General features: G+C 36.1%; 1 protein-coding gene across 1 annotated transcript in view; it reads left to right on the top strand.

Moving 5' to 3' along the window:
* Nucleotides 1-12681: 12681 nt before the first annotated feature.
* The window catches only part of LOC117915346 (protein NO VEIN), a 62484-nt gene continuing 59539 nt past the window's right edge, over nt 12682-15626 (top strand). Inside the window, exon 1 of the mRNA XM_034830903.1 lies at nt 12682-13209. Within this exon, the coding sequence (XP_034686794.1) occupies nt 12685-13209 (525 nt within the window). The 5' untranslated portion in view covers nt 12682-12684. The remainder of the gene's footprint in view (nt 13210-15626) is intronic.

The following is a 15626-nucleotide window of genomic DNA, read 5'->3' as shown; positions in this document are numbered from 1 at the left end:
TTTTGAAGATAGCGTGTTATCCATCCAAAGGCTGAAAGCTTCTTTTGTGTATTTACTTTGGTCAGAAATCAAATTGTGGATAAAAGATGGTCCTTCGACCCTAATAGGTTTTGTAGATTGGGTGGGTTCACGATGAGGGAAGGTTTTTTGTTTTTCCTTGTTGTTTTGAGTCCAATTGTAAGGGGGTGGGTATCTCTATTTGTAATTATGTGGGTCACTATTTTAGCGCCTCTTTGCAATACAATTTTTTTCCGTATTGATCAAAAAAAAGAAAAAAAAAACAGTTAACATATGCTCTTTTCGGAGTGTAGTGGGTGATGATGTTCTCAGTTAGAGATGCCCTTTTATGTTGACATGGATCCTTTGTTGGGAAGAGGAAGAACACTTGGAAAGCAACTTCTATGTATTATTTTGGGCAATATGAAATGAGAAAAATAGGAGAGCATTTGAAAAATAAAAAATACGAATCAAGCAATCATTTATATCTAATTTTTTGGAGTAGGTTAAAGCATACATATACAATTGCTGATTATCAATGGTAAACTTCATTTATTAATTGAGCTCTAAGCAAGGTGAGAGTGTTATTTTTTGCGTAACCCTTTGTTGTGTTTGGCATTTTGGCAACTTGTATGCACCATGTATGCTTTCATGCGCCCTTTTGTTAGGAGCTATTAATATAATTGATCTTTTCCTATCAAAGAAATAAAAGAGAAGAAGACCACTGTTGATATTTATCAGTTAAAAGATGAGTTTCTCCTCTTAGAAGCAGTCTATTTATTGCTTTCATTGCCTACATGACAATATTGGAACATCAAATTTTTTATGGATATGCCTCTCTCATTGACTTAGTATTTAAAAATTTAAGACATTTTTTTGTATCAAGACCAGCTTGGGGAAAGTGGATATTCTTTCCCTGCCATCCAAAAGCCAAAATGGATAATAGCATGTGTTTGCCAGCATTAAGCAACCATTCTCCACAGTTAAATGTGTTTCATGAAACTCACGGACCATATCATCATGTGGACTTTTAAGTGAACTTTTCTCTTATCACACCTCTTCAAATAGATTTCATTTTTATGACTGATGTTAGCTGATTCAATTTTCAAGCATAATTAGATAGGTACAATCTTATTCTAAATTTTAGAAAATTCCTCACAGGAAAAAAATTAAATTATTTCAAATAGTTAGGAATTTTTTTTTTTTTTTGAAAAACCTTAATGCAATAACTTGATTCATTCATTAGATCGTCTCATTCTAGTTTAAAAAACAACAAATTTCAATATCAACATCCATGCCCATCCAGTATGCATATAAACAAAACAGAGCAAGCTTTACAAGAGCAAAAATAGAAACAAGAGAGAATCCAAAAAATTCTAACAGGCAAGAAATCAGAAACTACCTGTGTCATGGACTATCTAATCTTTGCCAACAGATAACAGGAAGCCATCATTCACACACATTAAAAGCAGTAAGAAAACTAAATATAAATCACAATTGCTACAAAAAAACATGGCTGAAATCAAGAAGGCAAAACTGGGTGGCATGCAAGAACAAACATCTTTTGCCTGGATACTGAAAAAATATTTAGAGTTCCCTGTCCGTGGTCATGTTCATGATGATGATGATCATGGTGATCATGGTCATGATCATCATCGTGGCTGTGAGTGGCATGATCTTCCTTCACACCTTCTGAATTGACAACACTCTCAATCCTGGCAAGGTTCCTCCAGATGTTAGCTTACAACCCCAAGTCACAAAAAATGCTCAAAAGGCCAGAAAGAGAGTAAAGAAGTCTTCATGAAGCCAAACAGTAAAGTACTCCATCTGTCAAGAGCATAGAACCATTTCTTCTTTGTTGTTTCATTGTCCCTTTTTCATGGGTAAATCCTAATGCCAAAGGTAAATACATGAGGCCATAAGTAGACCAAAAAAAGAAAAAAAAAATAAACAAAACAAAACATAAGAGAGGAACTCTCCAACCTTTTTTTCTTTTTGCTTTTTTTGATAGGCACTCTCCGATCTTTACTCTCATTCTTTTTCAAGAACTTTCTTTGCCACCAAGCAAGAACATTTTTACTAAGTCATGGTACACTCATATGGTCTGCTTCAATTGGCCATGGAAAGGATTTTACCCCAAGTTGCTTCTCACTCAAAAAAATTAATTCGGAAGGAACAGCTGCCAACCAAACCTCAATAACATATTCCTGAAAAGCATATTAACAGAATCTTCTATCCGTATTGAGCTTCCAACTTATAGTATCTTTTCTGGCTCTGCCCACCAATATCTCATATAGCAGACTCATAAACTCAACCAACTCCTCTAGCTACCAGCCCTTAAACCTCCAAATGATAATAAGGGGCTACTGATCGCCAGTCCAACCCTCACCAAATAATCACACATCATGTGTCCTCATTCGGCACAATACTAAACAAGTCCTGAAAAAAATACATCAAGGTAGTATCCCCACATGAAAAATTACAACAGTATCTGGCTCTTCTCCCATCAACTATTCAGAACTGAGTGAAACTGAGAATATCAACTAAAACATCATTTCTATTCAAAAAGTTAGGAAATAAAATAAAATAAAATAAAATCCTATGTTCCATGGGAACTTAATAAGGCCAGGGAACTATGATATGCAGAGAGAATTATGAACCTAATAAGAATCCAGATCAGGAGTTCTTTCAAGCATCAACAAGCTACTAAAGCTCTATAGAGGACAGAAAACAGGGTAGATCCCTTGTTTAGCCAAAATGGGATACCACCAAAAAATATCCAAAATTGTTATGACATCCTGCCAAATTCTCCAAAGAAGCACCACCTAGGAGGCACAAGTGAGCCCATTGGATATAATTGTCCAAGAGAGGCATGTTTTTGTTCCTTTCAAGCTCCCACATCTGCTCGACAGCTTTTACCTTCATTTTGAAACTGATTTACCAATACCAAGCTGGAGAGTGGCACAAACTGTTATGAGGAACAGAGTAACTAGAGTCTGCATCCATCTGCCGAAATACATTGTAGATGAAAATGGCGTTAACCAACTTCACTTCTCACCATAATGACAAATGTTAGATGACAAGCATCCCCTTTGCCTTGCAAAAGGTTTTTTTTTTTTGATAAGTAAAAGATAGAATATATTAAAAAGCGCTAACACAACGGCAAGGCAACGTACACATGGAGTATACCGTACAGGCCATAAGGCTAGAAAGAGAGAGGGGGGAAAATACCTACCCCCTAAAACAACCCAAAGCTTAAAAACACTGCTCAAACCATAAAAGACCCCAAAAGCTTAACAAAAATCCGCATAAACCTCCAGTATCCCAATCCCTGCAGAATTTAGGAATTAGGATAATTTAGCTCATTTGAATACTTTAGTATTTTCCATAATCTTTCCAACTCTTCCTTTACAATCCATTTGCTATATGTTAATGGTAGGTCCAAGTTCAGTCTGAGTTTTTAGAAGATGAGCTACTGTCTGTTGTTATAATGAAGGTAGGCTTTTTTTTTTAACTTTTAAGCATTGGGTTCTTCTAACTCCTCTGGTTGTATCAAATGATATGTTTGTGTTATATTTGTTTGTCTCGCAACATACATTGCATGTGAATTCTTATTTTCCAACTAAAAAAATCATATATGTTGCACTTGCTAAACGTTCTTATCAGTAGTTATTTACAATCATCTATGTAATAATTTTGTTAAAATACTTCTTCAATTTTTTTTCTATCTCTTTCTCTCTTTCTTTCATTTTTCTTTTTTGTGTTGGTGGTAAGGGTTGAGAGAGTAAAGGAAATGAATATTATTATTGAGCAAGGTTGACAGAAGAGAAAAAAAAGAAAGGATACTAAAGTTCTACTTGCATCACATTTGCCACTAAAATATTGCATCCATATTGGTATTCTTTTTGGCCAAGAAAATCTCCTTTGATGAATTATGGTTCTTGATGATAAGTTAGTTCTTCAACCTCTCTTAAGCAAACTAGAGTCACCATTAGCATGAGATAAAAGTCATTAAAACTCAGTGAGTCACCTTAGAAGATTTGCTCTTATGAAGGATTGGCTTCAAGCTTTCTTGGTCATCTTTTTAACCGTTGTAATATAAGGGAGATCAGCATTAACCTGCTAAGCTGGAAAAAAAGTAGTTCCATATGGATCCCTACTACAAACTCAAACTTTTAAGACCCATCTGACCTGAATTATCCAATTGTAAGTTGTAAATAAAGTTCTCCCAAAGCTTTAGTTCCAAGTCTTTCTCAGTCATCTTGTTGACATCCCCTATTTGAAGAGAAGAAGCTCAGCATGACATGGCATCCATTTACCAGCTACAGCAGAAAGGACAGAGCTGGATGGCACCATCGTTATTCCAGCACCAGCTTTCAACTTCCAAATTCAGAGCTGGATGGCATTTTGCTGGCCATCCTCTTTTTTCTTAGGCCATCCTCTTTACCAGCCATCCATAATAATCTTAAGAATTCAAAGGTGCAAACTTGGCTATTTGGCCAAAGAAAGGAACATCGCAAAATTTATCCTTGCTCTTGGTTTAGGTGATGTGGCATGAAGGGACACTCAGATTTTCAAGGAAAGTTTAACATCGGTGGTAGAGATTTTGAATTGAAATTTTTTTCCTTATCTTCATAAATGTGGTGCAGATGGTTGAGACATTAAAAACAACTCCTTTCATTCTCATCAGTTGAGTTAAGACAGGAAGGTGAAGCTTTTGCGGATATCTTACTAAATGAGTTAGCTTGTAGACTAGTCTGTTAGGCCAGGGGAAGATATGAGAATGATATACAGATCAGTAAGGAAGTGGATTTTTTGTTGAAAAGGGGAGCCTAGCCTTTAGTGATCATCCTTATCCTCCTTGAAGGTGAGGGGTTTGGTTTTGGTCCTCGGTTTGTGTTTCAATTCTTTTAATTTCTTGGTTCTAGGAGGTGCATTTCTTGTGCAACCCTTTTTGGTTTCATTTCTTTTTTCTTTTTTCTTAAATTGATTCTCATTTTTTTTATTGCATTACTTTTTCGTGGTTTTCAATATTTTTTTTTTCTTATTAGAAAAAAGAGGGAACTTAACGGCCTTTATTTTTTTTTTTCCTTTTTTTTTTTGAAGTGAGCTAATATAATTTCAATAGAAAAACCTTAGTTTGTGTTCGAAATTAAGAAATGTAAGGGAAAGTAGAGTAAAATCTTATTAAGCTCAAACATATTTTTTATTTTCCTTAACCTTTTCTATTATGTTTTTCATTATACTTTGCTGCATTTGGAGAGATGGAGTGAGGAGGCGGGATGCTCGCGCTTAGGAAGTTCAGCAAAAGGAGTGTGGGTGACGGTGGTGGGTCTCCCGCTTCACTGTTGGAGTGGGGAGGTGTTTAAAAAATTGGTGACTACTGTGAAGGTTTCGTTGTAGATGAAAAAACAAAAAGGTTTTCTCAAGTCCAATGGGCCAGAATGAATTTTGGTGAAGACAGTGGGGGAAGATTTTCCGAGGATGATGCATTTGATGGTGAATTCTTATTGTTATGCAGTCCAATTGTGGTGGGATGTGCCGCCGAGGGTTTCTACAGTGGTGTCAATGAATTAATTGAAAGGGAGTGAGGGGGAAAAGGTTAGGGAAGAGAGGGAAGTGGGTTCATGCGGGGAGTAGTGGTGGTATGAGGAAGGATATTTGGTGTGCAATAGAGGGTGATGGGGCATGTTCAATTAGAAAGACCAGGGGTGAAAAGAAAGGTGATGGAGACGGGACAGCAAAAATCGTTGATGGTTGTTTAAGCTTTGAGAAGGGGATTGGAGAGAAGAGATGTGTAGGGGTGGGCTTAAGAGAGAATAGGGGGTTAGCTGTGTTTAATGAATGTAGGCCCATTTGTTTGGATGCTCAGGCCCAAGAGAATGTAAGCCTATTATTTGAAGGCCTTGTAAACCTTTTAAGTTTTGGGCTGGGTTGTGCTTTAAAGGAAGATGAAAAGTACAGGCCCAAGTCATTTTGGGAGGTAGGGTAGTCCAGTAAGGTAGCGGAGCGGATTTTGGATCCAAATAGGGTTTTCTTGGGCGAGCCTTTAAAAATGGTAGGGCATTGGGATTTCGAATGCTTTCTAAGGGGTGGATTGCAGAAGAAGATTTGGTCGGGGGAAAGGGTTTTAAAGAGGCAGAAGGGGTTTTAGGTAGGTTTTCTCCAGCTAACGCGTGCCTTATGGAGAAAGCTTCCAGGTACTCCATCTTTTCGCCTCCTTTTGTTTGTGTTTGGGAGGGACGAGACTTTTTTTCTTCTCCTTTCTCTGGAATGGAGGGGGCTTTGATCGAGGTAGAGGAGGGCCATGATGTTGTTTGTCAATCCGTTGAGGGTGTTGTTGGTGGAAGAAATAGAATTTGAGAAGGGTGGTGGCAAGTCTTTCCCGATAAGGGATGGGAGGGATAAGAGGGTTAAGGAATAAGAAGGGGAGGGATGGGAGGGTTGAGGAAGAGGGAGGAGATGTGGATTCTTGGAGATATAATTGCTTGGCAAAAATTTTTCATTGTTTCGGAATGCCCACTAAGGGATTTGAAGGAGAGATTCTGAAGCTTCTTAATAGAATGAAGAAAAAAAAGAGAAGGATTTGAGAGGGTAAGCGGAAAAAAGAGGAAATGATGGAGATCCTCCATATTTGACCAAGAGCTAAAGAAACTTGAATGTTCGGTAAATTACAGTGGGTCAAGAAGGGATCGGGGTCAATCGGAGTGTGTTAGATGAAGCTTCAAATCCATTCGTGGAATGTAAGAAGGGCAAATGATAGAGACAAGAGAAAATTGATAAAGGATGTTATTAAAACTTAGAAGGTGGATTTAGTGTGCTTTTAGGAAACAAAAATTCAGAAGATGACTAGTGGGATTATGAGAAGTCTCGGGATAAGAAGATGTTTGGAGTGGGGGGCTGTGAATTCAAGGGGTGAGTGGGGAGGGGGGTGGTGGTTTCTAGGATAACAGGATGTTACAGATGGTGGAGATGGAAGTAGGCAAATTTTCAGTCTCTTGTCTCTTCAAGAATTATGAAGACGATTTTTGTTAGATTTTCATAGGAGTGTATGGACCCACTCTAAAGGTGGATAGAGAAGATTTTTTGAGTGAGCTGGGGGCCATTAGAGGTTTGTGGAGTGAGCTTTGGTGCATAGAGGGAGATTTTAACATGACAAGATTCCTCTCTGAGTGTAGTAGAGGAGGTTGTCTGTCCTCGGCAATGAGGAGATTCTTAGAGGTGATTGAGGACTTAGAGCTAAGGGACTTGCCTATTCGAGGGGGTTGTTCACTTTGAGTGGAGGATTTAATAATCGGTTAAAGTCGAGAATTGATTGGTTTCTTATTTCTGAAGATTGGGAAGTTCATTTTCAGGGGGTCATTCAAGTTGTTCTGGCTAGGCTGGTTTCTGATCACTCTCCGATTCTTCTTGATGGAGGAGAGATGGGAAGAGGGCTCACGCCATTTAGATTTGAAAACATATGGCTAAAGAAGGAGGGCTTTAAGGAGGTGTTGAGAAAATGGTGGGAGAGGGGAGGGGGATTCAAGTTAGCAAGTCAGCCAACTTCATTTTGGCTGAAAAGTTGAAGGCCTTGAAATCGATTATGAGAAGTTGGAATAAAGAGGTTTTTGGTAAGGTTGAAACTAAGAAATAGAGTGCTTGGAATCTGGTGGATTTTTGGGACAAGGAAGAGAGTGCTCGCTCACTATCCATGGAAGAAGGGGAAGCTAGGAATGAGGCAAGAAACATTTATAAAAGGTAGGTCCTTTTAGAAGAAGCGTCGTGGAGGCAGACGTCTAGAGAAATTTGGTTGAAGGAGGGGGATAAAAATACAAGGTTCTTTCATCAGATGGCTAATGCTCATAGAAGAATGAATCAACTAACTAGAGTAAAAGTCAATAGGAGGTGGTTCATTGAGGAAAGTGAAATTAAAGAGGAAGTGAGCAGAGCTTTCCAAGGTCTGTTGTTAGATTCTGGTGGATGGAAGCCCAGTATAAATGGTTTGATTTTTGAGAGGCTGGAAGAACTGGACGTGGAAGGGTTGGAGAAGCCTTTCTCGGAAGAGGAGGTCTTTGGTGGGTTGTCAAGTTTCTATGGGGAGAAAACGCCAGGCCCTGACAGTTTCTCAATGGCTTTTTGGCAGTATTCTTGGGACTTTGTAAAGGTGGATGTAATGAACTTTTTTAGACAGTTCCATGAGTTTGGGAGCTTTGTAAGGAGTCTTAATGCAACTTTTCTAGTGTTGATTCCTAAGAAAGGGGGGGTTGAAGACTTGAAGGATTTTAGGCTAATTAGCTTGGTGGGAAGGTTGTACAAGTGGTTAACCAAGGTGTTGGCTAACAGATTGAAAGGGGTGTTAGCTAAGGTGATCTCAACGTCTCAAAATGCGTTTGTGGAGGGGCGGTGGATTATGGATGCAGTGTTGATTGCTGATGAAACAATAAACTCAATTTTGAAAAGCAATAAATGGGCGATTCTTTGCAAATTGGACATTGAGAAAGCCTATGATCATGTGGATTGGTCTTTTTCTTTTAGCGGTGTTGGAGAAGATGGGGTTTGGGGAAAAGTGGCGTAGATTAAATCTGGCTGTCAGTAATTTGTCTACCTCATCCTGCATGATTCTTTGTCTATCTAGATGAAACTGTCGTACCTTATGACGGATAGGTCTTGAGGATGGCAGGATGTTAAGTCGGTGGGAGGCAATTGACGGGTGAATCCCGGGCATGTTAGAGTGTGTCCATGCAAAGACATCTTTGTTTCGCTGAAATGTCCCTTCAAGGTGTCGTGCCTCGTTTAGTTCTAAGAGGGAACTTGCGTAAGTAAAGTGATCATCGTCTTTTGAGATCTGAATGGTTTGCAAGGGGTCGCCCACCGGGGGATCCTTCTCCACCGGGTACTGTAATTGCTATTGATCGGTCATGCTTGCACGTTCGGGAGGAAGCTCACGATCATTGTTGGATTCGGCTTCCCGCACCACTTGGTAGCACTGTTGGGCTGCTAGCTGGCTACCATAGAGATCAATCTGTCCATTTTCGGTGAGATAACTCATCATCTAAAGATATGTAGAAGGGATGACTTTCATGCCATGTAGCCAGGCGCACCCTAATATGGCGTTGAATGGGGATAGATCCTCTACTACTGAGAACTGCATGTTCAGGGTAACAGGGTCGACTTGGACGGGCAACACGATGTCACCCAGAGACGTTGTAGAAGCTCCATTGAATCCTGACAATATATGCCCGGGATTTTCCATATTCGAGGGCAAAAACCCCATTTGCTTAATCACAGATTCCTGTAAGAGGTCGGTTGAGCTACCCAAATCAACCAAGATCCGTCTTACATTGTACGTAACCAAATTATAAGATTTATGGACCTTGATTTGTCTTGGAAAATGCGAGATTTCATAAATTCAAATCCTTGAATATGTCTTGTGTAATGAGCATGGTATGAAAAGAATTTAGCCTTGTTGTTTCTTCCTTCAGAATTTGATGAAATGATTTTTCACGATAAGGTATTTTTTAAAAAAAAAAACAAAAAATGGCAGCATGAATTGGATTTTTGTTCTTAAGTGGTGTTTTATTTATTTATTTTTAACTTAATGCTGAATATAATTTACTTTCAAATTTTAAATGATTTATTTTTAACTTATGTGTTTACTTATTATTTATTTATTTTTAAATCTATTAAATAAAAAATACTAAAATATTTAACTTTTTATTGAATGTTAAAAATAAATTTTTAAAACAACCAAAAATACAACTTAATATGACTCTTACCCTATTAAAACTTAGTACTTAACAAAAATAAAATAATAATAAAATAAATAATTTAATCATTAATACTATTAAATTATATTTAAAGTTAAGTTAAATTAAGTTATATTTAAATTCAAGTAAAAAAAAACAAACATTACATTAGTTTTGTTCAAATAATTTGAAGGCAAAGGCGAATTGGAGGGATTCTTGCTAATTCCGTCAACCTGATTGATACATGCATCTTTGGATTTTAACATTGGATTCTTGGAATTCCATTTTGATTAGATTTGGGCCGACATTTTCTAAAAATCTTTTGAAAAATAAATGAATAAATCTTGAAGGCCTTACTGAGATTGATGTCCTTTATATAATTCAATTCATGCAATTCCTATACTTTTCTTTCCATTTGTGACCCACTGTATGCATTTTATTACTTTCTTTTTCAGATTTGTGCTTATCAATTAATTGATAGATTATTAAGAGTGCTTCAATTATTTAGTATAGACCTATTTGATTTCGGGTTTAATGGGCTAAAACTCTTCCACTAAGCAACCTAATTCTCAAACCTATATTTGATATGTAGACTTTACCTTCTCTTTATTTTATTTTTTTCTTTATTTTTTTCTTTTTTTTAAGGAGTAAGTGAGAGAAAGCATCAATCAGTGCAGAGGAAATTTGGTGATTCCAAGAGTACTCAACACGCAGACTTAAGTGGTGTTTGTTTTTTTTACTTAATTCTAAATAGAACCTTAATATTTAATAGTGTTAAATATTAGGTTGTTTGTTTTTGTAGTATTTTATTTCTATTAAGTATTAAAAAGTAAAAAAAAAAATTAATATGTTATTTTTTTTATTTAGAAAAATTTACATATTTTGACTTTTTATATTTAGTAAAAAGTTTATAATAAGTTATGAAAAAGTAGAAAAACAAACAATCTAAATTCTGAAAACAAATTGCTTTCAGGAAAAAACAAAAAAAACAAACACTACCTTAGTCAACATTGACTTGTCCCTTTCCTTGTCCCTTTTAGGCGAACCTAGCTAACTATTATCTTCTCCTTGGTCGAGGGTATTGAGCATTCATTCCCTACTTTTCACTTGGGATCCTTAGGATTTCATCCACTTAAATTTTATTTTTTTTATTATGTTTTTATTAAAATAAATAAATAAAAGAAGTGGCCTTCAAATGGATAAAAAAAATCATTTTTTAAATAAATAATAAATCCAAAAATGGTTTGCCATAACATGGATGCACAAAAAAAAAAAAAAAAAAAAAAAATTACAAATCTACAAAGTGCATTATCAACAAAATGATAGTTTTTCAAAAGGTTATGTATGTGAAACAATTGAACCTTCAAAGTAACTTTAAATATCACTTTGATAAGAGCCTACACTTTACGATGGATCAATTTGGTTCAATTCTAAACTAAAGGAAGATTAAGAAAGAGTTATAAAAAGAGGTTTTACACAATATAATTGATTGTGGAGGATCATAGAACTTACAAGACAATAACATTGTAATTTTGATTGATTATAGTATAATATTTTATCGAGAAGAAGACTAACTTCACCTAGCAAAAAGATTTTTCATGTAAAAAATCGTGGCGACTTATTTGTATATGTCTTATATTTTTTAACACATCGCAACACTTCACTTAAGACATAGACCGTAAAATCTTATTGCGAAAATTAGATCTTAGACAAGTAATTAAATGGGTAACTTATGTGGAACCTAAAGGAACTATATGAGTTATTAAGATAATTAAATCATAAGGATTCAATAGTTTAGTCACAATGACTTAAACAACATCCAAATAACTTTCCTAGGGACATAACCTTAATCACTCATCCTAAGGTGGGTTTTCTCAACATCTCTTCATCAATTTAGGTTTGAGGCTACTCCAAATTGATTGCATCATTCATAGTCTTGAAAATATACGCAAAGATACAATGCTTGTACAATAATGGTTTTAATAAACATTTATCAAAAAATAGTTTTTAAAAACAATTTTTTATGTTTTATAAAATAAAAGTCTATTAAAAAACTTAAAATATTCTCACTTATTTTTCATGTTTTCAAATATTTTATTGTTTTATTTTAATCATTCTTCATATTTATGTAATTATATTTTAAAACAATTTTAAAAAACACAAGTGAAATTAACTTAAAATAATTTAAATATATTATAAAAAATGCGCTATTTTAAAAAAAAGTTCTCAAAACATTGTTTTTTGTTAAAAAAAAATTATTAAACCTATTTTTGAATATGGAAAATAATTTTATAGTTTTAGAAAAAAAAACTTTTAAAAACAATTTCCAAACTGACTCTCTCTTTATATATATTGTGAAGACAAAAAGCTAGTAGAATGATATCGGGTTTTGACTTAAAGACTTAAGTTATTGGTTAATAATGGACTAATATTATGTTTTACATTAATTGGGTAAACCTTAAAAGCATTTGTTTTATTTATTAAATTTTAAATTCATAAATTATTTTTATATATTATTTTAAATTTATTTTATTTATTTATCATCCTCTTAAAATTTATATAATTAAAAAATACATAGATTTTTAATTAATTTTAATTATATTTGATTATTTTTAATATTTTCACTATAAAATCAAATATGAAAAAGTAAGTTTTTTTAATTATTATTTTTCCTTTCTTAACACATTTCAAATGAAACATAACTTATGTCTTTAAATAGACTAATATTAATGAAAAATGTATAGAAGAATATAAAAACAAATTTATAATTTAAATAATTTCAAATTTTGAATAGTTTTTAATCAATGTTATTTAATAAAAGAAATTAGTAAGAAAAAAAAGAAGTAAAATTGGCTCAACATAGCAACTTTTCTTTTTGCTGACGTGGCGAGATTCCAGTGAATATATATATTCAAAATACCCCGCTTAATGTTTTCCTTTCTCTTCAACTGATTTCGCCATGTACGGACACAACCCTCCTGGCCACCGCCCTGCCGCCGCCGGCGGTGGCAGCGGTCGAGGTGGGGCAGTGCCGCCACTACAAGCACTACCTCCGACTCCTAATTATTTCATCCAGAACGTAAATCCCTACTTCCAAAATCCTACTTTCCAGGCCAACCTCGGCCTCCCATACCTCCAAAACCCTACTTTGCCAACGCAAAACCCTACTTTGCCATTGCAAAACCCTAATTTGCCAATGCAAAACGCTAGTTTTCCATTACAAAACCCTAGTTTTGCAATCCAAAACACTAATTTCACGGGGTTCAGGCCTCAACCCCCAAAGCGGAACAAAGAGGCTTTGGACAGGGTCGACGGCGCCGTTGTCAAGGCTCGCCGAGACGTTATTGCCGCCGGTGAAAGCGTGTCGGCGTGGAAGGTGTCTCAATCAGCGTTGTTGGCGCTACAGGTTGATTCCTGGGAATCGTTGGGGTTTCCGATGCAGGAGGTTCCGTCTCTTCACAGCCTTATAGTCATAGAGGGAAAGGTAATGCAAGTTTTTTTTTTTTTTTTGTTTTTCTTTTTGGTTGCTAAGAAAGTATAGGAAAAGTAACCAACTAATATTTGAAAACTAAGAGGTTGTTGGGTTCTCCAAACTATTAAACTGAGTAAAGATTAGTTAAATTGTTGAGCAGTTGTAGGAAAAGCAACAACCAATTTTGAAAGCAAACTTATATTGAGGATTATGGATAATAAAGCCTCTGCTACATTGAGCTGACTTAAGTTTTATCGTTCAAGAAACCAAAAAATTTGATCCATCAGTATTTTTTTTTTGATAAGTAAAAAGTAAGTATATTAATCAAAAAGAGGAAACACCAAAAAATCAGTGCTCTTGAAGTATACAGGGAGTATACCCACCGCCTTCCCTTACTAAGAGCCTATCCAATCTAAAAAACTTACAAGAGAAGAAGGGCTCTCTACTAAGGAAACCCTGACCCAAGACCAAAGATTACATACAAAAGAATATTTCAATATTTGAAACGAGAGTTCCTCATTCCCAAAAGTTAGTCTATTTCTCGCCTTCTAGATTGACCAAAATATACATAAAGGAGCCATTTGCCAAGCCCTCTTGCGTCTTTTCCCCACAAACACTTCATTCCATCCAAGAAGGGTTGCCTTCACTGTACACGAAAGAGTCCAAGATACACCAAAAAGGGAGAAAAGAAGGTTCCACAGGACCCGCGTCTTAACACAATGAAGTAAGAGATGATCCACCGTTTCTGCTTCGGAAAGACAAAGAAAGCACCTGTTTGCCAAAGAGAACCCCCTCCTTTGAAGATTCTCCAAAGTTAAGACTTTACCCCAGGAAGCCTCCCAAGCAAAGAAAGCTACCTTTGGAGGCACTTTTACCCTCCAAATTCTTTCGCTAGGGAACATAGAAGAACCCCCTTGCTCCAACATAGAATAAAGAGACTTAACTGAGAAAACACCGTCATTTGAAGCTTACCAGATCACTCTATCTTCCTCCTCCCTTTGAACCCTAAAGGCATGGATCTTCTGCAACAAATGCTCCACCAAATCGATCTCCCAATCTTTAAATGCCCTTGCAAAAAGAGGAGTCCAACCATCCCCATCTCCAACGGGACTCCAAACCTCCGAGACCTAAGCATTTTTAGACATGGAAATGGAGAAAAGAGAGGAGAAGGACTCACAAAGTGGCCCATCTCCGCACCACTTGTCTTTCCAGAATCTCACTCTTTGCCCATTACCCACATGGTAAGCTACCCTACCATCTAACAGCCACCACTTCTTCCTGATTGCTTTCCAAAGCCCAACACCGTTTCTCCCAATTACATCCCGAGTACGCCATCCCCCTTCCTCTTCGCCATACTTGAGGTTAATTACACGCCTCCACAATGCCTCTCTTTCATTAGCATACCTCCAATTCCATTTGCACAAAAGAGCACTATTCATCAAAGCTAAATTTCTCACACCTAGCCCACTTTTCTTTTTTTCCAAGCAAACCAAGTTCCATCTGACAAGGTGAGGTTTTTGGACAAGAGCTCCCCCACCCCACAGAAAATCCCTTTGGTCAATGAAAGAACATATTTAATTAGTTTCTATTTATTCCCTTCGTTTTCTTGGCAACGAAGTAGAGGGTGAAGTTGTGTTTGGTTGTTGAGGAAGTTTAGAACAAGAAAATAAATTAAAATATAGGAAGTGAGTGTTTTGTGAGGAAATTATAAAGAGAGTGACAAAGGTTCTGTTTCGTTGCTTAAGAGATGTAGGTTAAGGAAAGAAACGTAAAATTTTATGCTAGAGCTTTTAATGTCTTGCCTTTTACAGAACTATGAACTCTCGCCCAACTTTGTGGCATTCAAATCTGGCTTAGTTGAATAAGTTCTTCAGTTTCTGGAAGCCAAAACAACAGAAAACATAATACTATTCTTTTGTTTTCCCCAGTTTTCTAGCATGCAAACTTGAGGTTAACCTTGGTTGGCAGTGAAAAATGAATTTATTGGATTGGACGAACAGTAGTTAGAATTTTGAATTTGTCTTCATTGTTTTGGAGATGAGCACAAAGAGAGAAAATGAATGAGGCTGTTTGTATACAACGTGTATACCTTTTCATGCTCTCTTATTAGGTGCTTTTAAAATTTTCTTTCTTTGACCTATCAAAAAAGAAAAGAAAAGAAAGAGTGAGAGAGAGAGTTTGGAGATGAGCACAAGGAGAAAAAATGAGGTTGTTTGTATACAACGTGTATACCTTTTTGCACTCTCTTATTAGGCACTTTTAATATGTTCTTTCATTGACCTATCAGAGAGAGAGAGAGAGAGACTGATAAAGCCGTATGTAGGGAAATATTCAAGAATCCTGGTCCAGCAAAGATAAGTTGGACCCTGCAAAAATGTTCTTGCATTGTGTCACAAATGTTATACACAACACTTCTTTTGAAACACTGC

This window comes from Vitis riparia, chromosome 5, assembly GCF_004353265.1.
Source record: "Vitis riparia cultivar Riparia Gloire de Montpellier isolate 1030 chromosome 5, EGFV_Vit.rip_1.0, whole genome shotgun sequence".
NCBI classification, from domain to species: domain Eukaryota; kingdom Viridiplantae; phylum Streptophyta; class Magnoliopsida; order Vitales; family Vitaceae; genus Vitis; species Vitis riparia.
Note: the sequence above shows the minus strand (reverse complement) of the source record. Positions and strands in the feature narration are given on the sequence as shown.